The 27,707-nt window shown below is 36.4% G+C and overlaps 1 protein-coding gene across 2 annotated transcripts in view; it reads left to right on the forward strand.

The window, feature by feature from the left end:
* SHOC2 (SHOC2 leucine rich repeat scaffold protein) overlaps window positions 1-27,707 on the forward strand; it is an 82,533-nt gene that overhangs the window by 17,406 nt on the left and 37,420 nt on the right. For both annotated transcript variants that reach the window (XM_052660992.1, XM_052660993.1), the window contains exon 2: window positions 11,629-12,553. In XM_052660992.1, the coding sequence (XP_052516952.1) occupies window positions 11,851-12,553 (703 nt within the window). In that variant the 5' untranslated portion in view covers window positions 11,629-11,850. The remainder of the gene's footprint in view (window positions 1-11,628; window positions 12,554-27,707) is intronic.

Below are 27,707 nucleotides of genomic sequence, written 5' to 3' on the forward strand. Positions count from 1 at the left end.
TACTAATCTTCATCACAGTCTTCATGCCACATCTTGAGAGGTATGTAGTATTATTTTATCCTCCTCTTACAAAGAGATTAACTGAGGCATAGACACTTTAAGTAAAATGCTAGGTAGTTGGGGAACTGGAAATTGAATTCCAGCAGTCTGTCTACAGAGTTCTAACTATTACCCAGAAAGCTTTACTGTCTCAATTGTGTTCTACCAGTACATGGTTGTTGACCATTCTTTTTAGTAATTACAAAGTATTTCATTGAATAAAAAATAATTATATAACCATGGCCTTGGTGATGGGCATTTAGGTTATTTGAATATATTATTGTTTACATATAGTTCTATGGTGAATATCCTTGTGCCGATATAATCCCTGTGTCATTTTGAACATACAGAATCTGCATGTATTTCAATTTCATCCTTTCACATTTGGGCAGGATGAGGGTGAATCTAGTATGCACAGTTTTATTCTGTTCTGTGATCTAATATCAGACTTTTTCCTTTAATGTGTGTGTTTTGTTCATCTGTGTTTATTATAGCTTTATGCTTATTTCCTCATCTTTTATACCAAAGAGATTAAGATACAGATCAAGCTATAACTATTGAGGTGTACTTAAAGGTATAAAGCAGCATAAAGTGTTGTGAAAGTGAAAGTATTAGTCACTCAGTCGTCTCTGACTCTTTGTGACCTCATGAACTGTAGCCCACCAGGCTCCCCTGTCCATGGAATTCTCCAGGCAAGAATACTAGAGTAGGTAGCCATTCCCTTCTGCAGGAGATCTTCCCAACCCAGGGCTTAAACCTGGGTCTCCTGCGGTGCAGGTGATTCTTTACCATTTGAGCCACCAAGGAAGCTCTAATATTTGGTAATATTCATCTATGAAGCTGTCTGATTCTGGACTTTTGTTGGTTGAGGATTTTTTGATTACTGATTTGATATCATTCCTGATAATTAGTCTGTTCATATTTTCTGTTTCTCCTTGATTCAGTTGTGAGAGATTGTACATTTCTAGGAATTTGTCCTTTTTTTCCTGTGTTGTCCATTTTATTACCATATGATTGTTCATAGTAATCTCTTGTGATCATTTGTTTTTGTGGTGTTGGTTATAACGTCTTTTCCATTTTTTATTTTATTTATTTGGGCCCTCTCTGATGAGTCTGCTTAAAGGTTTAGCAACTTTGTTTATCTCTTAAAAGAACTCACTTTTAGTTTCATTGATCTTTTCCATAGCTTTCTTTTTTTTTTTTTTTTTGCTTTTCAGTCTCTGTTTCATGTATTTTTGCTCTGATCTTTATGATTTCTTTGCTTCTGCTGACATTAAGTAAGTAAATATGTATTAATTGCTCAGTTATGTCTGACTCTTTGGAATCCCATGGACTGTAGCCAGCCAGGCTTGCCTGTCCATGGGATTCTTGAGGCAAGAATACTGGAGTGGGTTGCCATTCCCTTCTCCAGGGGATCTTCCTGACCCAGGGATTGAACCTGGGTCTCCTGCATTGCAGGCAGATTCTTTACCATTTCTGAGCCACCAGACAATGGGTTTTGTTACTTTTTCTTTTTCTAATTCCTTCAAGTGTAAGGTTAGGTTGTTTGAGATTCTTAATGCAGCCTGAGATACGCTTGTATCACTGTTTCCCTCTTAGTGCATTTGCTATGTCCCATAGATGTTGGTTCAGTGTATTTTCATTTATCTGTTTCTTTTCTTTTTTAAAAAATTTTGCCTTGATTTCTTCAGTAATCCACTGATGTTTAGTGTGTTCAGCCTCTACGTATTTGTGTAGTTTTTTCCCCTTGTTGATTTCTATTCTCACAGCCTTGCGATTGTAAAAGTTGCTTGATATAATTTTAGTCTTCCTAAATTTACTGACTTTTTTTTGTGGCCTAGCTTATAGTCTATCCTGGAGAATGTTCCATATGTGCTTGAAAAGAATGCTTATTCTGCTACTCATGGATGGAATGTTCTCTATATATTGGGTTGGCTAAAAAGTTTTTTTAGTTTTTAAGTAAATGATATATTTTTCATTTTCACCAAGAACTTTATAGAACAACATATTCATGATTTTGTTCCCCTACTTTCTGCCTTTTTTCAGGCAACTTCATAATTCCATCTTCCCAAAACTTTTTATCCTTTTGAGCAAAGAACTATTCAGGTGCCTTTTACAGTCTTCCAGGAAATTGAAGTTTTTTCCATTAAGAGAATTTGTAAAGGCCTAAATTAATAGAAATCCAAAGGAGCAATGTCTGGGGACTATGGTGGATGAATCAGAACTTCCCAGCCAAACTGTAGCAGATTATATTTACTACTTTTGTCTTTTAAACTGTGGAAAATTCTGAAAGAGATGGGCATACCAGACCACCTGGCCTGCCTCTTGAGAAACCTATATGCAGGCCAGGAAGCAACAGTTAGAACTGGACATGGAACAACAGACTGGTTCCAAATAGGAAAAGGAGTACGTCAAGGCTGTATATTGTCACCCTGCTTATTTAACTTAGACGCAGAGTACATCATGAGAAACACTGGGCTGGAAGAAGCACAAGCTGGAATCAAGATTGCCGGGAAAAATACCAATAACCTCAGATATGCAGATGACACCACCCTTATGGCAGAAAGTGAAGACGAACTAAAGAGCCTCTTGATGAAAGTGAAAGAGGAGAGTGAAAAAGTCGGCGTAAAGCTCAACATTCAGGAAACTAAGATCGTGGCATCCAGTCCCATCACGTCATGGCAAATAGATGGGGAAACAGTGGAAAGAGTGTCAGACTTTATTTTTTGGGGCTCCAAAATCACTGCAGATGGTGACTGAAGCCATGATTAAAAGATGCTTACTCCTTGGAAGGAAAGTTATGACCATCCTAGATAGCATATTCAAAAGCAGAGACATTACTTTGCCAACAAAAGTCCATCTAGTCAAGGTTATGGTTTTCCCAGTGGTCATGTATGGATGTGAGAGTTGGACTGTGAAGAAAGCTGAGCGCCAAAGAATTGATGCTTTTAAACTGTGGTGTTGGAGAAGACTCTTGAGAGTCCCTTGGACTTCAAGGAGATCCAACCAGTCCATGCTAAGGGAGATTAGTCCTGGGTGTTCATTGGAAGGACTGATGGCTAAAGCTGAAACTCCAATACTTTGGCCACCTCATGCGAAGAGTTGACTCATTGGAAAAGACTCTGATGCTGGGAGGGATTGGGGGCAGGAGGAGAAGGGGACGACAGAGGATGAGATGGCTGGATGGCATCACCAACTCGATGGACATGAGTTTGAGTAAACTCCTGGTGTTGGTGATGGACAGGGAAGCCTGGTGTGCTGCGATTCATGGGGTCACAAAGAGTCGGACACAACTGAGCAACTGAAGTGAACTGACACGGTTTATCAGTCTGTTATATATTTCCTTTACCAATGAGACTTTTCCTTTTGTAATTTTCATATTTCTAGTTGTGGCCTTTTGTTTAACATTTCTTACAAAACTGGTTGTGGTGTTGAACTCTTAGGTTGTGCTGATCTGTAAAACTTTTGCTCTTTCCTCCAAATCTGAATGAAAGCCTTGCTCAGGAGAGTATTCTTGATTGTAGATTTTTTTCTTTCCTTTTTTAAAATATATCATGCCTTTCTTTCTCTTCTGGTCTGTGGAGTTTCTGCTGAAAAACAGCTGGTAGTTTTATGTGTATAACTTGTTGCTTTCCCCTTGCTACTTTTAATATTCTCCCTTTATCTCTTTTGCTACTTTAATTACCATGTATCTTTGATATCTTTGATGTGGTCCTCTTTTGAGTGATCCTGTTTAGAATTCTATGCTTTCTGGACCTGGGTATCTTGTTTCCTTCCCTAGGTTAGGGAAGTAGCCAACTGTTTTATCCTCAGATATGTTCTCTTTGTCCCTCCCATCCCCCCGCCACCCCCACCCCATACACATTTCTGGGATCTCTGTATGTGAATGTTAGTATGCTGATGTTGTCCTAGAGGTTTCTTAGACTGTCAGTATTTCTTTTTATTCTTTTTTCTTTTCAGCTGTAGTGATTTCCGTTGTTGTTTTTAGCTCACTCCTTTTTTCCTTTTCATCATCTAATCTGCTGTTGTTTCCTTCTAATGTATTTATTTCATTTATGGTATTCTTCATCTCTGTTTGGTTGCTCTTCATATTTTCTAACTCTTTGTTAAATCTCACTGTGTTTATTCCTTCTTCTCCCAAGTTCTTTGAGCATCTCATTACCGTGTACTCTATCGGGTAGATTCCTTATCTTCACTTAGTTCTTCTGGGGTTTTAACATGTTCCCCCTCATTTTGCCTGTTTTTGTGCTCAATTGCCTCGACTCTTTGTGACCCCATGGACTGTAGCCTGTCAGGCTCCTCTGTCCATGGGGTTGTCCTAGCAGGAATACTGGAGTGAGTTGCCATTTCCTTCTCCAGGGGATCTTCCTGACTGGGGGGATCGAACCTGTTTCTCCTGTATCTCCTGCATTGCAGGCACACTCTTTACCACTGAGCCACCAGGGAATCCCAGGTTCCTGCTTTTGTGTCTATTTATTCAATAGGTTGGTTACATTTCCTGATCTTGGAATAGTGGCCTTATATAGAAAATGTCTTATAGGTCCCCATAGCACACTCCTCTGTAGTCACCAGAGATTTAAGTTCCAAAAATGTCCTCTGTGTGAGTTCTTTTGGCCTTTGTGTTGTGGTGGGCTACCTTCTGTGGGTACTCTGAGATGTGGCTGGCCTGGTTGGTTGCCAGGCTCCACTTTTTGTGGAGGCTACTGGCAGCTGGTAGGTAAGGCTGGGTGCTGGCACATTTGGCTCCATGGACAGAGGAGTCCTGTGGTGGTGCTGGCCTGCCAGTGGGTGGGCTGAATCTTTACAGACTGGCTGTGGGGCCACAATAGTTCTGGAACTGATGTTGGCCCACTGGTGAGTGGGGCTGAGGCCCAGAGGATCTTGGGGCTTGTGCTGTCCATCAGTAGGTAAGCCTGAGTCCTGGTGCTAGTGCCAGCCTTCTGGTAGGTAGAGCTGGATCCTGGAGTCTCTGATTGTGGGGTCTCAGGGTCTTGGTGTTAGCCCATTGGTGGGTGGCACTGAGGCCCAGGAGGTCATAGTTTTTCTGTTTATCTTTTGGATGTTTGAATTATATTAACTAGTGTTTTCTTCAAGAGCAATTCATAGGAACAATAATCCTTCAGTTCTTACATGTTTAATAATATTTACCTGTTTTTATACTGAACTATATTGTTAGAACTCAGTATTAATTCTTGGTCGTATGTTTTTGTCCTTGAAGACTCTTTACAATTGATCTACTATTTTTGCCACTGAGTCCCTCCTCCTGTTTGTTTTTAGGTAGCAGTGAGTTTGTATAAATTCTCAAAGAATTCTCTTTGAATCCTTGAAGTACAATAGTTTCCCCCTTTAAAATCTATGTTTTTCTTTTTTTTCACTTTACAGTATTGTATTGGTTTTGCCATACATCAACATGAATCCGCCACAGGTATACAACGTGTTCCCCATCCTGAACCCCCCTCTCACATCCCTCCCCATACCATCCCTCTGGGTCATCCCAGTGCACCAGCCACGGGCATCCTGTATCATGCAAAAAATCTATGTTTTTCAATAGTACTTTTAACCAAATTCCTTTAGATCAGAAATTAGCTAGCAGATATGTACATTTAACATTAGAATACAGGATAGAGACTGAGTTAGGTTATAAGGCGAGTCAAATTTAATATAGCTAGAACTCCTCAACTCTCTGAACATCCAGTTCCCCCCCTCACTTATGGGAATAATTCTCTTTGTCCTAGGCAGGAGATAATAGTTAGAAAATAAGCATGTACTCTTTTTAAATTTTGTATTGAAGTATGGTTGCTTTAAAATACTCTATAAATTTCTCCTGTACAGCAAAGTGAATCAATTATATGTACACATATAGTCACTGTTAAGATTCTGTTCCCATATACATCATTACAGAGTATTGAGTAGAGGTCCCTGTGCTATGCAGTAGACTCTTTTTAGTTACCTATTTTATATATAGTAGTGTGTAGATGTCACTCCCAATCTCCCAATTTATCCCTCCCCCACGTCCCTCTTGGTAAATATAAGTTTGCTTTCTATATCTGTGACTCTATTTCTGTTTTCTAAATAGTTTCATTTGTACATTTTTTTTAAGGTTCCACATGTAGACAGTATCATATGCTGTTTGTCTTTGATTTTCTTCACTCACTATCTAGTTCTGTCCATGTCACTGCAAATGGCATTTTTCATTCTTTTCTATGACTGAGTAGTATTCCATTGTGTGCTATGTATTACATCTTCTATGTTGATGGACATTTAAATTGTTTTCATGACCTGACCAGCGTGAATAGTGCTGCAGTGAACATCGGGGTATGTGTATCTTTTTGAATTACGGTTTTCTCCTGATACATGCCCAGGAGTGGGATTGCTGGATCCTGTGACACTATTACTAGAAGGGACTAGTCAGTACTAGTTTTTAATAATTAGCGCATGGGCCACAGATGTATGAGTCAGGCTCTTTTCTAAGTTGAGCTGTGTTATCACTTTCTAGTGGTCAGTTATTGAAACATTCATATATTCTATTAATGGAAAAGTGGAGCTAATTGGTTGTAGAGTTAAACTGTAAGGTACTGAATTAAAATTAATTTATAAAATATATTCTTTTTATCATACTTTTCAGGAAGATACCACTCAGTAGAAAATAATTGAACTTGTTGAAAGTTATATGAATTAATGCATTTAGGCGTATAATACATTATTGGAAGAAATTTCTCATTTGCTCAGAAATTTCTCAATTGCTCAGATTTCTTAATAAACTACTAGTGTGATCTATATGGAGGGAGAATAATTTTGTAAAGATATTTAGATTTTCTGTATTGGGTTTTTTAATTTAGCATTTCTTCAGACTATAGAAGGCATTCCTACCTTTTTAAATCTTGCTCTGTTAAAAATTTTCCTTGATTCCTGTGTCAATCCTGATTATTTACATGGTTATGTATAACCCTTTAGTGTATTCTGAAATAGTATAGTGGTTATGACATGGGTTTTGGAGTTGGAACTGTGTTAGCCTTGTGACTTAGTCAAGTATGGTCTCTGTGATCTTTGACAAGTTGTTTGATTACTCTTGAGCCTTAGTTTCCTTATCTATAAATGGACGTTAATCTGCCTCAGAATTGTTGGAAGGACTTCATGAGATAAGAGCTAAAAGCATTTAGCACTGTGCCTGACAAGTAGTAAGTACTAAATAAACATTATCTGCTGCTACCTCTAGTGTTATTATTGTCAGACTCACACCATGCTGTTGGGCAGATAATTTAACTTCCATAAACCTTAGTTAACTCATCTGTTAATGAGAGTAACACTCCTGGGGTGCCTGCTTAACAGATGGTTACTTTGGAAATCAAATATAATCATGTGATAGTAGTTTATAAATTTCTCAACCTATCTGAACAGAGGTAGCAAGTCTTGTACCATTAGGACTGGACAGGTAAAAGCAGAGGCAATGGAGATGTGCTTTTTGGGAAAGGGTTTAACTGAAGACTTGATAACAGATTTGCTATACTGAGACAGATGTAGATACATAAGTTCCTTTCCTGAGAAGTCGGGCTCAAAGTGCATATCTGTTTCATCAGTGTTCTCCATGTGATATGTGTAAGATCCTAGATGAAGAATTTGTGGCAGAGTCCAAACTCAAGCTCAGTATCCATGGCCCTTTATGATTTGATCTCAACTTCAATTTCTTTACCTCATTCCCTGGCATTTCCTTTTCTTGTCTCTCTCTCATCACCCAGTATCTTTTTCCAGAGAGAGAGGTAAGCAGTTAAATGAACAGTTTGAGGGTGTATTCGTTTAATTTTTTTCTGTGTTATTACACAGATTTGTAACTCTCACATACATTTATATTTTTATTCAAACAAAAGATGCCAAATTAATCATATTATGAAGAAGCCACATTTTCAAAGTCTTTACTGGATTGTATGCCCATCAGCAGTCTATGAGAGTCTGAGTGTCTCTGTGTCCTCACCAGCACAGTTCTTTTTTTAGTTTTTAATCAGTTTGATAGGTATTATTTCTCATTGTTTGTTAAATAAATATTCTTTTAATAACTAGAAGAAGATGGCTTTCTAAATCTTTTATACAGCCAGAAGAGGACTCAGAGTTCATTTGCCCATTTGCTTTAAAATGAAAACATAACTTTGGACTCTACTGAAATCCACTTGTCAAACATTGGGTTAGCGTTCTACTTACTTGTCTTTACAACGGCAACTTAGAAGCCACCTTGGAACCACAGCTTAGAAACCACCATCCTGAATTTGATGTTTCTCAATCCTTTTTGTGTCTAAATGTATGTGTTTTTTTGGCAAAGAATTAAAGAATTTACACAAGTAGAAATACAAAGGCCCAATAAACATTTGAAAATGAATGTCAAGAAATACAAATTAAAACAATGAGAAGAGGTATAATATTGGTTCAAAGTAAAAAATATTTTTAAAAAGAAAAAAGACAGGACTGTCCATGGTATGATAAATGTGTTCACAAGCCATATGTACTAATTTGTATGTATTGAAACATTATACAGATGGAACCATTCTTTATCATTCTGCAATTTATATGTTTTCTGTCTTTTTAAACTTTTTATTTTATATTGATTGGAATATAGTGGCTGAAAATGTTGTATTAGTTTCAGGAGTACAGCAGAGTGATTCAGTTATACATATATATATATATATAGCTACTCTTTCCTGTTTAGGTTGTTACATAATATTGAGCAGAGTAGATTCTTGTTAGTTATCTGTTTTAAATATAACTGTATGTATGTGTCAATCCTAAACTCCCTAGCTGTCTCTTTCTACCACTCTCCCCTGGTAACCATAAGTTCTCCATGAGCCTGTTTCTGTTTTGTAAATAAGTTTATTTGTATCATGTTTTTAGATTCTGCATAGAAGTGATGGCATATTTCACTTTCTCCTTCTGACTTAATTCACTCAGTTTCTGGATCCATCCATGTTTGCTGCTGCAAGTGGCATTATTTCATTCTTCTTAATGGCTGAGTAATATTCCATTGTACTATATATACCACATCTTCTTTATCCAGTCCTCTGTCGTTGAACACAGGTTTCTTCCATGTCTTGGCTGTTGTAAACAGTACTGAAATAGGGGTGGATGTGTCCTTTTGGATTCTAATGCATGCCCAAGAGTGGGGTTGTAGGATCTTATGGTAGCTCTATTTTTAGTTTTTTTAAGGAACCTCCATACTATTCTTATTACCATACTGTTCTTAATTAAGTCTATTAAAAAAAATTATTACCATTTTCTTAAAAAAGGTTTTCTTATTAACATTTTCTTACTTTTTTGGGTTTGTTTTTAATAGGCCTTTTTTCTTCCCTTCCTCTTTTCTCTTCTCTTTCAGTTTGATGACCATTTTTAGTGTGTTTGGACTGCTTTTTCTTTTTTGTCTGTTGATTGTACTTTTGGGATTTGTTGTTCCCATGCGGTTTTGATATAGCAGTCTAACATATGTGCAAGGTTGTTTTAAGTTTGCTGGTCTGTTTCCCACCTAGAAAAGTTCCTTTATCATTTGTTGCAGAGCTGGTCTGGTGGTGCTGGTTAGCTTTTGCTTGTCTGTAAAATGTAAAACATTTGATGTCTCTGTCACATCTGACTGAGAGCCTTGATGGGTAGAGTATTCTTTTTTTTTAATTTGTTTGGCTGTATCACGTCTTAGTAAGATCTTTAGTGGTGACATGTGGGGTCTAGATCCTTGACCAGGGATTGAACCTGGGTCCCTGCACTGGGATTACAGAGTCTTAGCCACTGGACCACCAGGGAACTCCTAGCATATTCTTGGTTGTAGGTTTTTCCTTTTCATCACTTTAAATATGTCATGCTACTCCCCTTGGGCCTGCAGAGTTTTGCTGAGAAATCAGCTGATAACCATATGGGAATTCACTTGTATGTTATTTATCATTTTTCCCTTGTTGCTTTTTTTTTTTTTTCCTTTAATTACTATGTGTCTTGGCATGTTCTTCCTTGGGTTTATTCTGCCTGAGACTCTCTGAGCTTCCTGGACTTGGGTGACTGTTTCCTTTCCTATGTAAGGGATGTTTTCAGCTATTATCTCTTCAGATATTTCCTCAGGTTCATTCTCTCTCTATTCTCCTTCTGGGACCCCTATAATGTGAATGTTGGTGCATTTAATGTTGTCCAGAGGTCTCTCAGACTGTCTTCATTTCTTTTTATTCTTATTTTTTCTTTTCCATGGCAGTGATTTCCACCATTCTGTCTTCCATGTCCCTTGTCTGTTCTTCTTCAATTATTCAGCTGTAGATTCCTTCTAGTGTATTTTTTATTTCACTTATTGTATTTATCTCCGTTTGTTCTTTAGTTCTTCTTGTTCAGTCACCAAGTCATGTCTAACTCTTTGCAACCCCTTGGACTGCAGCCCTCCAGGCTTCCCTGTCCTTTACTAACCAGTCTGTCTGCTTTCATCTACCTTTCAGAATATCCTGCTAGTTGCTTCATGTGTTTTGTCAGGGTTTTAAGTTACAATTAATGTGAAAACCAGAATATTTTTCTACCTTGTATGGAATTATTATTCTAACTTGTATGGAATCAGAAGTCTTTTATTGTAATTTAAGATTCAGTATTGTAAAGCTTTCACATAGGCATTTAAGGTAAGACTAGGGAATATATTTAGTATATATGGCTTATTGATATGTTTTTCTGAGTAAATAATTATTAAATGTGATGTTATCAGTCTAGTCTTATGCCAAGAATAGATCTTATTAGCCTAATGTTGTCTCCCCTTGTATTTTCAACCTTTGTGGGTCATTTTGGTCAGTCATTTTTACCAGTGAACTGTTTCTATTTCTAAGAACCCTTAATCCTTCTCACTGTCAACTGAAAAAGCTACCTTTTCAGTTCCTAGAATAGGCTTCATGGAGATTGCTCTGTTATTGTTTCTCAAAAGGGGTCCTTAGAGCCCCTTTCCTGATGTATTTGCTGTTTTCCATATGTATCTCAATGTTGCTCCTTTACTCCACTGCTCTCCATTCTGTCATTATTGCCTTTCAAGTCTTTCCTTTTGCTTGAAACTATTTGTTAATTAGCTGCAGATACAGCAGTTTTACTGTGTTAGTTAGGCATATAGGCAGTGTACCACCATTTTGGAATCTTAGTTCCATTACTTTGCCAAGATCGCAAAGCTGGTTATTTAAAGATATTTCTGTGCCTCAGTTGTTCCTGTGTGTAAGATAGGGATAAGGATTTATCTCAGAGCTGATATAGAGTTAATGTTTGTAAATTCCTTGCAGTGATGTTTGTTCATAGAAAGCACTTAGGCATTAGCTGCTGTGGTGATTTCTCCCATGTTTCGTCACTTTAGAATTTTGCAGTTTGATTACTTGTTCCTATCTTACCTTTTCCTGTTACACTGTAAATTCTTCAAAGTTAGAGTCTGTTTTATTAATTTTTATAGTTTTTTAATGGGTTTTGCAAAGTAGAAGGTGTTCAATAAATATTTATTTACTGTTTCAAATCATAGGAACATAGCAAAATTGTCAGTAAGATTGTTTGCAGCACCAATTTACTTAATATAAATTATAACCTAAAGTAATTTAATACTCTCTTTGTATTATATTTCAGGAATTCTAATGAATCATTGATTGACCAGCACCATTTTACCAGTTGGAATGAGTTGTCAGAAATGGGCATAGTGGTTTTAGATCCAGCATGTAACAGATGGAGATTACTTCTTCAAGCGAACACCTTTTTTGACTGTGTAGGATCTTTGTCTCTTCACCTTTGAATTTCTTTTGTTGGTAAATAAAAGGAGTTCATGTAGTTTTTGCCCTAGCTTGAGTCACCATGAGTAGTAGTTTAGGAAAAGAAAAAGACTCTAAAGAGAAAGATCCCAAAGCACCATCAGCCAAGGAAAGAGAAAAGGAGGCAAAAGCCTCTGGAGGTTTTGGAAAAGAGAGCAAAGAAAAAGAACCTAAGACCAAAGGAAAAGATGCCAAAGATGGAAAGAAGGACTCCAGTGCTGCCCAGCCAGGGGTGGCTTTTTCGGTTGATAATACGATCAAACGACCAAATCCAGCACCTGGGACTAGAAAAAAATCTAGCAATGCAGAGGTGATTAAAGAGCTCAACAAATGCCGGGAAGAGAACTCAATGCGTTTGGACTTATCCAAGAGGTCTATACACATATTGCCATCATCAATCAAGGAGTTGACTCAATTAACAGAACTTTATTTATATAGCAACAAATTACAGTCCCTCCCAGCGGAAGTGGGCTGTCTAGTAAATCTCATGACACTGGCTCTAAGTGAAAATTCACTTACCAGTTTGCCTGACTCTCTCGATAACTTGAAGAAGCTCCGGATGCTTGATTTACGGCATAATAAACTGAGAGAAATTCCTTCAGTGGTGTATAGGCTAGATTCTCTCACCACTCTTTACCTTCGCTTTAATCGTATAACTACTGTGGAAAAAGACATCAAAAACCTGTCAAAACTCAGCATGCTTAGCATTCGAGAGAACAAAATCAAACAACTACCTGCTGAAATTGGTAAGAGGCCTTGCATTACTTTTATTATTTATAGCATTTATTATGCTAAATAGTTTTGTTGAGTTCTTTTCCGTATCAGAAAGTGTCTCTAATAACTTGCCTAAAAAAAAAACAAAAACTAGTTAGTTTCTAAGTTCTGTCTTTAGCTTGCTTTAATCGGTTTTGTGATATTAATAGTACGTGGTTGAGATCATTTTATAGACCTAGAAAATGACTTAGAATGTAAATGCAATTGGGCCTTTTCCACACAAAACTAATCTACTTTCATTTTCATTGGGAAATAGTAAATTTGAAGCAGATAAAAACTTTTGCCAAAGTTTTTAGTTGTTACCACCTGCTTTTAAAGTATTTATGGATAGCATTATGTAAGATGTTTTAAGGCTATGTTTTCCCATTTTCTGACATTCTTCTTTTTACCTGAAAATGTTTGTTTAAATTCACATCTCTTTTCTACCTAATTTACCGCCAAAGATTGGTATATAAGACTCTTGTGAAGAAGCTGGGTGGTAAGCAAGTTGAAAAAATTTTTTCATTTTGAAAGTACTTACATGTTCATTAAAAACAATCTAAGGATGCAGAAAAGTACAGAGGCAGCTACAGTTAATGTCAACACTTAGTATTTTGATAGCTTTTATTCTTATTTTTACACCTAAAGCTATATGTACTACAAAAAGGGGGAATGCTTTTAAAAGAATGGATAGTAGGATAAAAAATAGGAAATACAGACGTGTAAACAAGTCAGCAAAAAGTTACTTGTTTGATATTTTTAATTAAAAAAAATTAGTAAACTGTTGATTTACCAGATTTGAGAAATTGATAAAGGTGTTGTCTTTGTAGGCCCTTTTTATGTGAGTTCAAAAAATTGACATAAAAATTGAGTATGTAACTTTTAAAGATAAGTTTCCTTTTTCGTGGGTGAAAGATTTATTCTGAATAAAACAGGTTAGTTAAATATATTGTTGCCTTAAGTGTTGGTCTTATCATGAGTGATAAAAGAAACTTTGTTTTTAGGCTGTGCAGCTTTGTAGAGATATAATACTCTGTGGGCATTTAAAAAATTTTTGTTTAGCTTTGAAAAAAATGTAATTTATATTTTAGGTATGGTGTTCTATTATATTTAGCTCTAACTAGACACTTAAAATCTTAATTCAATTTTGGTTTAATTAAATATTTTTGAAAATCCATGATCAGTTTTCTCAAGCAATGATTTATAAAGTGTGACACTCTTATGAGATATTAAAATATTCCTGAAAATTTGAGTGGAAAGGCTCCTTTCCATGTTTTCAGATAGGAATGTGATTGTTGAATGACTTTTGATTCTATACTCGATTCGATCAAAATTTGACCTGTTTATGTGATTCATTGTAGAATAGAATTATAAGTTTTTGGGGAATGTAATGCTGAATTTTTAGGTAGAAATATAAAATGTTATTTGCTGTCTTTGTACTTAGTGTTGTTTTGTGCATGTTACACTTCATTCTAAAATGTTGACTTTCATTCATATGAAGAGTTTTTCATTAAGGACTTTCTGTAGAAATGTTATCAAATTAGCTGGGAATTAAGAACATTCATTTCTTAAACAGGAAATTATTTCATAGGACTTCCTTAAATTTACTTCACTTCGTTTTTAAGCATATGGATAAAACATTTTTACTATAATGTATTTATTGGCAATTTTTATTTAATTAGAAGGTTGATTTTTGTGGCTGCCTAATCTTTGGACCTTTATTTCTGAATGTGCAGTTTTAAAAATAAACACACTGAATTTGTTTTTTAATGAGTACCCCCCCCAACCATTTGTGACATTGAATTTTGTGGTCTTTTAATTTCTGTAGTTCTATAAAAATAGTAACTTCATAAATGTCATTTATATTCCAGGCAAGGCATCAGATAGAAAGTAAATTGCTTTAAAAAATAAAATAATATTTCTTATAAGGAATTAAAATTTGTAAGGTTTAACTTAGATGCGTGGATTTGGGACAAACCTTGCAGAAGTCTGCATTATGTATTTCCTTATGGGAACAAGAAAATAAAGGTCTAATAAAAATAAAATAATTGTAATAATAAGAATAGCTGTTGTTTGAGCACAGTATGTCGTATAACATACACTATTTTTTACATGTAACTTTATATCTGTTATCTCATTAAATTCTTACAGTAATCCAATGAAATAAGTATTTGTCTCATTGTACTGCAAAAGGAACTGAAAATTTAGTGAGATTAGATAATTTACTAAAGGTCATATGGTAAGAAGTTGGCAAAGTCACAGTCTGACTCTAGGTCTCACTGTACTACTTCCTGTGTCTAGAAGTGGATGCCATCTGACTTTGCAACCTCATGGACTGCAGCACACCAGGCTTCCCTGTCCTTCACTATTTCCTGGAGTTATGTCCATTGAGTTGGTGATGCCATCCAACCACCTCATCCTCTGTTGTGCCCTCCTTCTCCTGCCCTCAGTATTTCCCAGCATCAGGGTCTTTCCCAGTTGAGTCAGCTCTTCACCTCAGGTGGCCAAAGTATTGGAGCTTCAGCTTCAGCATCAGTCCTTCCAATGAATATTCAGGGTTGATTTCCTTTAGGGTTAGCTGGTTTGATCCTCTTGCAGTCCAAGGGATTCAGGAATCTTCTCTAGCACCACAGTTGAAACCATTAGTTCATCAGCGTTTAGCCTTCTTTATGGTCCAGTGATCACATGCGTACATGACTGTGGAGAAATCATAGTGTTGATCATATGGATCTTTGTCAGCAAAGTGATGTCTCTGCTTTTAGTGTGCTGTCTAGCTTTGTCATAGCTTTCCTACTAAGGAGCAAGCATCTTTTAATTTTGTGGCTGCAGTCACCATCTGCAGTGATTTTTGTAGCCCAAGAAAATAAAATCTGTCACTGCTTTCCACTTTTTCCCCTTCTATTTGCCATGAAGTGTTGGAACCAGATGCCATGATCTTAGTTTTTTGAATGCTGGGTTTTAAAGCAGCCTTTTCACTACTCTTTCACCCTCAAGAGGATCTTTAGTAACTCTTTGCTTTCTGCCATTAGAGTGGTATCATCTGCATATCTGAGGTTGTTGATATTACTCCTGGAGGTATTCCAGCTTGGGATACATCCAGCTTAGCATTTCCCATGATGTACTCTGCATATAAGTTAAATAAGCAGGGTGACAATATACAGCCTTGCCACACTCCTTTCCCAGTTTGGACTAGTCCATAGTTACACCTCTGGTTCTGTTGCTTCTTGACCTTCATACAGGTTTCTCAGGAGACATATACGGTGGTCTGGTATTCACATGTCTTTAAGAATTTTTTATAGTTGTGATCCACACAGTGAAAGCTTTAGTCTGTGAAGCAGAAGTGGATGTTTTTCTGGAATTCCTTGCTTTTTCTATGATCCAACAGATGTTGGCAATTTGATCTCTGGTTCCTCTACCTTTTCTAAATCCAGCTTGTACATCTGGAAGTTCTCAGTTCATGTACTGCAGAAGCTTAGCTTGAAGGATTTTGAGCATAATCTTATTAGCATGTGAAACGAGTGCAATTGTATGGTGGTTTGAACATTCTTTGGTATTGCCCTTCTTTTGGATTGGAATGAAAACTGACCTTCTCCAATCCTGTGGCCACTGCTGTTTTCCAAATTTGCTTTCATGTTGACACATTAATAGCTTAATTCAGATATAATTTACATGCCATATGATTAATGCATTTGAAGAATACAATTTAGTGGTTTTTTAGCATGTTCACAGAGTTGTTCACTATCACAAACAATTACAGGACATTTTCATTACTCCAGAGAGAACTCTACTCTTTGGCAATCACCCCACCCCAGCCCTGTTTTCTTCCAATCCCTTAGATCTATTCAAGCATTAATCTATTTTCTGTTTCTGTAGATTTGCCTATTGTGGCGTGTGCATGCTAAGTCGCTTCAGTCATGTCCAACTCTTTGTGATCCTGTGGACTGTAGCCTGCCAGGCTCCTCTGTCCATGGAATTCTCCAGTTCTAATAATTGGAATAATAAAATATATAGTCTTTGGTGAGTGGTTTCTTTCACTTAGCAAAATGTTTTCAAAATTCATCCAGACTGTAGCATCTATCAATATATTGTTCTGTTTTATTGCTGAATAATATTCCATTGTATATTATACCACATTTTATTTATCTACTCATCAGTTGTTGAACATTTGGGTTGCTTTCACCTTTTGACTGTTAGGAATAAAATTAACTGTGAACATTTGTGTACAAGTTTTTGTATAGACTTTTTTTTTCATTTCTCTTGGGTGTATACCTAGAAGAGGAATTACTGAGTCATATAGTAACTCTGTTTAATCTTTTGAGGAACTACTAGACTATTTTCTTAAGTTACTGCACCATCTTACATTTCCATCAGCAGAGTATGAGGGTTCCAATTCCTCTACATCCTCAATACTTGTGTTAGCTATTTTAATGTAGCCATTCCATGAGTGTGAAGTGGTATCTCATATGTTTTTTATTTATAGTTCTGTGATTATTGTTTTTAATTTTTGAAAGCTATCTTTTGTTTCAAAGGAAAGACAGAAATAACTGTTTTCTGTGATGCAGATCTTGCTTTACTGCTTTTTAAATTATAACACCCCCCACTACTCCGCAAATTCTGAGCTCTTTTAAGAATGCTTATTAAAAAGACTCATGCACCAAGATCAAATGAAATGGAATTTGACATTTTGAAAAGTTCTACATCTTTAATGTAATCTGACTTACTGTGGAAGCTCATAACAAGAGAATTTACAGTTCATTATATTCATTATATATACTAATTACCATTTGTTAAACTTCCATTTTTAGAAGTTTAGCTCTACATTATTTTATGTATGTATGTATATATATATATATATATATATATATATGGTGCTTATTCTTTGTTTTTATGAGTATAAAAACCTTGATTGATGCCATCCGGTTTGTTCAGCAGTATATTTGATAAATATGAGAAATTTGAAATTTGTGAAACATAGCGTAGTAGTATTTAGTTTAAATAGCATATTTGGAATTTAGCAGCTCTGTTGTGTTTATAGGGAAATTATATTAAAAACTGAATACCATTAAGTATTAATGGCATCTTTATTAATGCCATGTGATTTGATACCAATGATGCATTTCACGTGGGTGAACATTGGCATAAAACAGTGAAAGGATACTGAAAGATATGAAGATCATAATATATTAGAGAGTAGTCAGGAAAACTCTTCATTTGGTGATACTGAATTTACTTTTTTCCTTTTGTATGATAAGGTGTGGACAGATAAAGTAAATGTACTATCTTTTTGTGTTAAATAGATAGATGGAAACCTTAGGCATTGCTTTCTCTTTTAGATCAGTATATCATTCTTCCTGCCCACATCTCGTTTCACCATTTTTAATCTTGAAAAAGACTCCTCACTGAACACCAGGACACTCAAGAAGTCATATTTTCAGAGGGAAAACAATAAATAACCACTCTCTTACCCCATCCTCTTCCCTGCCTGGTTCCTTTGAGTTTCATGTTAGAGATGTGCTTTTGTAAATTTTTTTTGTTTCAGTAAATTAGAGTAAAGGTTATCAGGTTTTCATTTTGAATAATTGGTCACTTTAGTTCAGGAAATTCTGAACAATGAAGTTTTAAAGGGTTTTATTCTTCTAGAAAGGAAGTCATTACTCTTTGAAACCAGAAATAAATTCCATCTTTGTCTCTTACTAATAATACTATAGGAGTTCCCCCATGGCTCAGTGCGTAAAGAATCTGCCTGCAATGCAGGAGACCCGGGTTGGATCCCTTGGTCGGGAATATCTCTTGGAGAAGGAAATGGCAACCCATTCCAGTATTCTCGTCTGAAAAATCTCATTGATAGAGGAGCCTGGTGGGCCACAGTCCAGAGGGTCACAGAGTTGGATGTGACTAAAAGCACACACTAGACATTCATTCAATATTTCTAGAACTTTTCCTTCAGTGAATTAAAAGGCTAGTTTTAAAATTTCTTCTGTTTAAAGCTTCCTCCTATTCATTATTCTTTATAAAATAGCTGAGTTAGAGGGAGTCTTTTTTAAAAAAACTGTTCATCCTATATTTTCTGTTCAGTGAAGTGCTAGGTCATTTGCATTGTACACAGTTTGGGTGGGTAAATTGTCTTTGAGAATGATCTGCTGTTATACATGCTTTTTGAGAACCCAGATCATTTTTACCTATTAAAAAAACTCACAGCATTCAGATATATGAGAAATTAGAAATAGCAATTTTTTCATGTCAACGAATGGCAAAACCAATACAGTATTGTAAAGTAAAATAAAGTAAAAATTAAAAAAAAAAGAAATAGCAATTTTTTAACCCATATGACTCCATTAACACTTATTGAAAACAAAGTCAGTTTTCTACTGTTTATACTATAGTACTGCAGTTATATTTTATGTCAAGTAATATATAATAAATGTATATATGTGTATAATCAATATATAAATACTAAGAATCAGTTTTTTAAAAAGTTGAAGAGACCTTAGAGATTTTAATTCCCTATTATGTAATTTTCTGTAAATTTTTATAGCTAATAAATGGTAGGCTTTCAATAAATGTTGAAGGGCTTCCTTGGTGGCTCAGATGGTAGAGTCTGCCTGCAATGCAGGAGACTCAGTTTTGATCCCTGGGTTGGGAAGATACCTTGGAGAAGGGAATGGTTATCCCCTCCAGTATTCTTGCCTGGAGAATTCCATGGAGAGAGGTCCCCGGCAGGCTACAGTCCACGGGGTTGCAAAGAGTCGGACATGACCGAGCGACCAATACTGTCAATAAATGTGGCTTGAAGTGAGTTTAATGAAGCCCAACACTATTACCCAATTTTTAATATTAACTCAAATTGTGACCCTTCGTTCCTAAAATTCTTGAAATTCTCTCAGGACTCTCAGGGGTGCTGCAGTTGCTTTCATGGTCCAGGTAGCATTATTTAATGGTCTCATTTGACTGTTTTGTACAAGTGCTAATGAGTAACTTAGTTTGGCAGGCAAGAGAAATCAGGAAAGGGAATTCATAGTTGTTAATAAATAACTTTTTTTCACTGGAAATCAGCAAGAAACCTTACAGACCTGGAAATGAACTGTTAACTTAGTTGCTGCTGCTGTTGCTAAGTCGCGTCAGTCATGTCTGACCCTGTGCGACCCCATAGAAGGCAGCCCACCAGGTTCCTCTGTCCCTGGGATTCTCCAGGCAAGAATACTAGAGTGGGTTGCCATTTCTCCAGTGCATGAAAGTGAAAAGTGAAAGCGATGTCGCTCAGTCGGGTCGACTCTTCGCGACCCCATGGACTGTAGCCTACCGGGCTCCGCTGTCCATGGGATTTCCCAGGCAAGAGTACTGGAGTGGGGTGCCATTGTCAGATTGTCAGATGTTTCATATAAACACCTGAAACCTGGAAAAGTTATTATTATTGCTAAAGGAGGAGATAACAGAGGGGAAAAAACAGCACTTGAACCATCTGATTGAACCAGAGGATACGTTTGACTTCCCACTCTGCTGTGGTGTAGGGAAGGGGGCGATCTTTGTGCTCTAATGATAGCATGCTAGCCATTGAAAGAATACAGACTGTGTTGCTTAGTTACAGAAGCACTTGCTTAGAAGAATTACTAAAGTTTTCTTTAGAGTGAAAGGGAGAATTAGGCCTCTAAGACAAATTTATACAAATAAAATAATGTGTATTCTGATATAAGTCCCTAAATCTGTTCAAGCTTGTGTAATAAAAATTTCCAGCCCTTGTTAATTGTGTTGTTTTGCACATGTATTTTAGTAAGACTTAATTTGGTTTTTATTGCTCTGAATGCTTGAAAAATGACCCTATAAATTCAGGAACAAGAGTTAATTTAAAAATGTAAATGTCCTTTAGTTAAGTTCAGTCACTCAGTCATGTCCTTAATGAGTCAAATGATAATATAGGGTAAGCCACAACTTATGAAATAAACCTAAGTTATTTATTCACCAACATTTGAGTGCCTGTTAGATACATTTTAATAGGGTCTTTTTGTATGTTGCTAGATTTAATTTACTAAATCTTGAAGATTTTTGCATCTGTACTTCTCATGGATATTGATCTGTAATTTCCTTTTTTCCCTTTCTCTTTTTTGTAATGGTTTGCTATCAGGGCAACTCTGGCTTCATACTGTGGAATGAGTTGGGAGGAGTTCCTCTTTTATATTCTGGAGGAGTTCCTCTTTTATATTCTGGAGGAGTTTGTATAGAATAGTATTATGTTTTCAAATGATTCAGATGGTAAATAATCTAACTGCAATGCAGGAGACCCAGGTTTGATCCCTGGGTTGGAAAGATACCCTGGAGAAGGAAGTGGTTACCCACTCCAATATTCTTGCCTGGAGAAACCCGTAGACAGAGGAGCCTGGCAGGATGTAGTCCATGAAGTTGCAAAGAGTCAGACATCACTGAGCGACTAACTTTTACTTCTTTGAAATGTTTAGAAGAATTTAAGAGTCTTGTAATCTGGGACGGTTTTCTTTGTAGAAAGGTTTTAAATGGCAAGTTAATGGAAAGTTATTTGGGTTTTTTGTTTCTTCTTAGTTGAATTTTGGTAGTTTGAAATCTGTCAGAGCATTTGTCTTTTGATTTGTAAAATTTTTTGGCATTAAAGTTTTTGAATTAAAGTTCATTTAGTTCCTTATTATACTTTTGAAATTTGAAATATGTATTATTATGTCTCTCATTCATTCCTGATATTGCTTTTATTGTTTTTTTTTTTAAAAAAGCTGCTTTTGATTTCTTTCTCTGTTATCTTCCCTTTTTTTTTTGTTTCCTATGCTTAATTATCTTGTTTCCTATTACTGTAGGTTTAATGTGTCCTTTGTCTTAAATTGTTAGATTGATTTCATTCCTTTCTTCCTTTCATTATGTAAGTGTTGATAGCTGTGAACCTCCCCTCCAAGTGCTATTTTAGCAGCATCACATAAATTTTGATATGTTGTATTTTCCTTATTATTTAGTTTAAAATATTTTCCAAATAGCTCTTATTATTCTCTAACCCATGGATTATTTAGCCGTGCATTGTTCAGTTTTCAAGTATTTCAGAGACGTTTCCATTCAACTTTCTGGCTATGCCATGCAGCTTGTGGGATCCTAGTTCCCTGAGCCGGGATCTAACTTGCGCCCTCAGCAATGAAAATATAGAGTCTGATGGGCTGCCTTCTATGGGGTCGCACAGAGTTGGACACGACTGAAGTGACTTAGCAGCAGCAGCAGCAACCACTAGGACCAGTGGGGACTTACCTATTTTTTGTTATTGATTTATAAAATATCGTCTGTCTTGGTAAGTGTTCTATGTGTAGTTGAAAAGAAGATGCATTTTGCTGTTATTTTGGAGCAAGGTCAAATTGATTGATGATGATATTCATTTTTTCCATACTGTTATCAATTTTCTGTCTACTTTGTTCTTAAGTTAGTAAGAAATGAGTATTGAAATACCCAACTATATAATAGTAGAATTTTTTCTCCCATTAGTGATATTATTGTTTTTTTCTCCCATTAGTGCTATTATCCTATTCTTGTACTCTGAAACTTTATTAATTGTTTATATGCTTAAGATTCTTTTTCTAATGAGCAATTTATGCGCTTTGAAACATTTTTCTTTATCACTGGTAATACTTCTAGTAGTATCTCTTTTTCTGAATTCTATTTTTATTTGATATTGATATAGCCATATCCCTTCTTGCCTTTTAACTTTTTGTCTTTATATATATTTAAAATGGTTTATTGTAGGCAGCATATGGCTAAGTCTTTGTTCTATCCTGTCTCGCAGTTTTTGCCTTAATTGAAGGGTTTAGAAAGGAAGAGAGTTCCAGAAAAAGATATATTTCTGTTTTATTGACTATGCCAAAGCCTTTGAATGTGTGGATTACAATAAACTGTGGAAAATTCTGAAAGAGATGGGAATACCAAACCACCTGATCTGCCTCTTGAGAAATGTATACGCAGGTCAGGAAGCAACAGTTAGAACTGGACATGGAACACCAGACTGGTTCCAAATAGGAAAAGGAGTACGTCAAGGTTGTATATTGTCACCCTGCTTATTTAACTTATAGGCAGAGTACATCATGAGAAACGCTGGGCTGGAAGAAACACAAGCTGGAATCAAGATTGCTGGGAGAAATATCAATCACCTCAGATATGCAGATGACACCACCCTTATGGCAGAAAGTGAAGAAGCACTAAAAAGCCTCTTGATGAAAGTGAAAGTGGAGAGTGAAAAAGTTGGCTTAAAGCTCAAGATTCAGAAAACGAAGATCATGGCGTCTGGTCCCATCACTTCATGGCAAATAGATGGGGAAACAGTGGAAAGAGTGTCAGACTTTATTTTTTGGGGCTCCAAAATCACTGCAGATGCTGATTACAGCCATGAAATTAAGACGCTTACTCCTTGGAAGGAAAGTTATGACCAACCTAGATAGCATATTCAAAAGCAGAGACATTACATTGCCAACAAAGGTCCGTCTAGTCAAGGCTATGGTTTTTCCTGTGGTCATGTATGGATGTGAGAGTTGGACTGTGAAGAAAGCTGAGTGCTGAAGAATTGATGGTTTTGAACTGTGGTGTTGGAGAAGACTCTTGAGAGTCCCTTGGACTGCAAGGAGATCCAACCAGTCCATCCTAAAGGATACCAGTCCTGGGTGTTCATTGGAAGGAGTGATTCTAAAGCTGAAACTCCAATACTTTGGCCACCTGATGTGAAGAGTTGGCTCATTGGAAAAGACTTTGATGCTGGGAGGGATTGGGGGCAGGAGGAGAAGGGGACGACAAGATGAGATGGCTGGATGGCATCAGCGACTTGATGGACATGAGTTTGGGTGAACTCCGGGAGTTGGTGATGGACAGGGAGGCCTGGCGTGCTGCAATTCATGGGTTTACAAAGAGTCGGACATAACTGAGCGACTGAACTGAACTGAGGCCATTGTATTTAATATAGTTATCAATGTAGTTGGTTAAAATCTGTCATCTCGCTGGCTGTGTTCTTTTTGTGCCATTTGTTACTTTTCCTTTCCCCCTCATTTCATGCCTTCTTAACTAGTCTAGCATTTACAGTACATATCCATAACTAAATACTGGCTACATTTGAAGTATACAGATGGGGTACTTTATATAACTCATTTTTTGTTGGTATATTTTGTTATAACTAGCTTAAAGTTATGAGATTTTGTCAAGAATACCATAGAAGTGATTGTATACCTTTCCCATTGAATCATATCAAGAGATACATGATGTTGATATGTCTCATTACTGGTAATTTTGACCTAGACCACTTGGTTATGGTGGTTTCTGCTATACTGCTCCACTTTGAAGTTAATAATTTTTTCCTTTAAATTAATAACTACCTTGAGAAGTACCGATTTTGGACTATGTCAGTATCTTGTTTCTCCCTCACCTTTTGTTTATAAATTTTAGCTTTCGTTGGTAGATCTTCCCTGAAGCAGTTATTACTATATTCTCTAAACTCCAGGAGTTGGTCATGGACAGGGAGGCCTGGTGTGCTGCGGTTCATGGGGTCACAAAGAGTCAGACACGAGTGAGCGACTGAACTGAACTGAATGATGCTTTTTAAAAATTTCCCTTGTTTCTTTTGTATTTATTAATTGAAATTTTTCTATAAAGAAGAGCTGTCCTTTCCCCCCCATTTATTTATTCAGTTAATTATATCAGTCTGGACTCATTTATTCTGTGGGTTTCAATCCAATATTATTCTTTACCGTTTTGTTGCTCAAATTATTCCATCTTTGGTTATTGTGAACTCTGTGTTAGTTGGTTCCTGTGCCTTTTGATGTGTCATCATCCTTTTTTGTTATCTTTTAAAGAGACTAAAAATGCTGAAAAATTTTGATATTTGCCCATGTGTTTATTTCCTCTAGTGCTTTTCATTCTTTGAGTAGATCTGAATCTCTATTTGGTATTTTCTTTTTGCCCAAAGAACTTCTTTTAATGTGTATTGTAGCCCAGGTCTACTCTGATTGAATTTTTTATGCTTCTGTGTGTCTGAAAGCCTTTATTTTGTTTTCATTTTTAATGGGTTTTTTCCCTGTTACAAAATTCTAGTTTGGCATATTTTCTTTTTTATTAATTATTTTTAAGATAGCTCTGCTTTCCCTATGTTTTTTTTTTTTTTTTTTCCTTTGGCTTGCCTGGTTTCTGACAAGAGTTTTTCTGTTATATTTGTTTGTTTGTAAAGTCTTTTTTACTCTGTATAGTTTTAATATTTTTCTTTATTTCTGGTTTCCAACAATTTGTATATGGGCTTTACCATATGTAGTTTGATAATTACTTGTCTTATTTCATTCATACTGCTTTTTCCATCTCTCTTTATAGCTCTCCTAGTGGGAGATAGCCCTCCTGTTCATTCTACTACTATTGATTTTGTGTGGACCCTCATATTATTTCATGTGAGCTAGTTACAGTAGTTTCCTAATAGACTATGCTTCCTAAGCTATCCATCCTTTCAAATCTATGAGTAAATAGTCTTTTTAGAATAGCATTCTGATTATCATGCATTATTCAGAAGCTTTAAATTTTGTTTTATTACTTGATCAAAAAGATCCAGATTCCTTAGTTTGGTATTGAAGGTTCCAGGTCTCCTCTCTCATCTTGCCTTGTATCTTCCCTTGGTCTTGAAGATCCAAAAGAAAGACTCTTTAATGTTGAAATTTAGTAAACAGGACCCTCTGTAGCTGTCCTCAAATCACATGTAGTCTCCTACTAATTTTTAATTTCACGAAAACAGGCATTTAGTGTACTGCAGTGTCTTTGTGCCTTTAGTGTCTAGTATTATGTCTGGTAAAGAGAATGTGCACACAAGAATCTTGTCTGACTGACTGACTTAATGCTCTTGTAGTAATAGTTTATTTTCTGTTGTGTTTTAGGCTCATAGTGTATTCACATGTTTGTATAATAATGTTTCTTTGTTATTGGTTAAACCCCACAAATTTAATTTTCTCAATAATGCTCAAGAATTCCTTATTTAAGCATTTTAATTATCAATACTTGCAGTCTCGAGAAGGGAGGTAAAACCTTTTTCCTCCAAAAATTGCCTGTCTGTTTGATGAATATTTTACCTGTCTAAGTTCTGGAAATGAGAGGCAATGTGTCCCACTGCCTTTTGCATCTGGAATACTGCTACTGGAGAAGAGTGGAGAAATAGCTCCAGAAAGAATGAAGAGGCTGAGCCAAAGTGAAAACAAAACCCAGTTGTGTATGTGGCTGGTGATGGAAGTAAAGTCCAATGCTGTAAAGAACAATATTATAGGAATCTGGGATGTTAGGTCCATGAATCACAGTAAATTGGAAGTGGTCAAACAGGAGATGGTAAGAGTGAACATTGACATTTTAGGAATTAGTGAACTAAAATTGACTGGAATGGGCAAATTTAATTCGGATCATTGTGTCTACTACTGTGGGCAAGAATCCCTTAGAAGAAGTGGAGTAGCCCTCATAGTCATCAACAGTCCTAAATGTAGTACTTGGGTGCAATCTCAAAGATGACAGAATTTGTTTCCAAGGCAAACCATTCAATATCATAGCAATCCAAGTCTATGCCCCAACCACTATGCTGAAGAAGGTGAATTTGAATGGTTCTATGAAGACCTACAAGACCTTCTAGAACTAAACCAAAAAAAAAAAAATGTCCTTTTCATCACTGGGGACTGGAATGCAAAAGTAGGAAGTCAAGAGATACCTGGAGTAACAGGCAAGTTTGGCTTTGGAGTACAAAATGAAGCAGAGCAAAGGCTAACAGAGTTTTGCCAAAAGAACTCATTAGTCATAGCAAACACCCTCTACCAACAACATAAGAGATGACTCTACACATGGACATCACCAGATGGTCAATACCAAAATCAGATGGATTATATTCTTTGCTGCTGAAGATGGAGAAGCTCCATACAGACAGCACAAAAAAAGATCAGGAGCTGACTGTGGCTCAGATCATGAACTCCTTGCAAAAAACAGGCTCAAATTGAAGAAAGTAAGGAAAACCACCAGGCCATTCAGGTATGATGTAAATCAAATCCCTTATGATTATAGAGTGGAAGTGACAAATAGATTCAAGGGATTCAATTTCATAGAGTGCCTGAAGAACTATGGATGGAGGTTTGTGACATACTACAGGACACAGTGATCAAACCATCCTCAAGAAGAAGAAATGCAAAAAGGCAAAATGGCTGTCTGAGGAGGCCTTACAAATAGCTGAGAAAGGAAGAGAAGTGAAAGGCAAGTGAAGAGGAAAGGTATACCCATATGAATGCAGAGTTCCAAAGAAAAGCTAGGAGAGATAAGAAATCCTTCTTAAGTGAACAGTGCAAAGAAATAGAGGAAAACAATAGAATGGAAATGTCTAGAGATCTCATCAAGAAAATTAGAGATACTAAGGGAACATTTCATGCAAAGATGGGCACAATAAAGATCTTCATGACACCAGTAACCACAGTGGTGTGATTACTCACCTAAAGCCAGAAATCCTGGAGTGTGAAGTCAAGTGATCCTTAGGAAGCATCATTACTAACAAAGCTAGTGGAGGTGATGGAATTCCAGTTGAGCTATTTCAAGTACTAAAAGATGATGCTGTTAAAATGCTGCAATCAATATGCCAGCAAATTTGGAAAACTCAGCAGTGTTCACAAGACTGGAAAAGGTCAGTTTTTATTCCAGCCCCAAAGAAAGGCAATACCAAAGAATGTTCAAACTACTGCACAGTTGCACTCATCTCACACACTACAGTGCTCAAAATTCTCCATGCTAGGCTTCAACAGTGCGTGAACTGAGAACTTTTAGATGTACAAGCTGGGTTTAGAAAAGGCAGAGGAATCGGAGATCAAATTACCAACATCTCCTGGATCATAGAAAAAAGAATTCCAGAAAAACATCTACTTCTGCGTCATTGACTACACTAGAGCCTTTGACTATGTGGATCACAGCAAACTGGAAAATTCTGAAAGAGATGGGAATACCAGACCACCTCCCCTGCTTTCTGAGTAATCTGTATACAGACCAAGAAGCAACAGTTAGAACTGGACATGGAACAACACACTGGTTTCAAATTGGGAAAGGAGTACATCAAGACTGTATATTGTCACCCTACTTATTTAACTTAGATGCAGAGTACATCATGTGAAATGCAAGGCTGGT

Source organism: Budorcas taxicolor, chromosome 23 (assembly GCF_023091745.1).
Source record: "Budorcas taxicolor isolate Tak-1 chromosome 23, Takin1.1, whole genome shotgun sequence".
NCBI classification, from domain to species: domain Eukaryota; kingdom Metazoa; phylum Chordata; class Mammalia; order Artiodactyla; family Bovidae; genus Budorcas; species Budorcas taxicolor.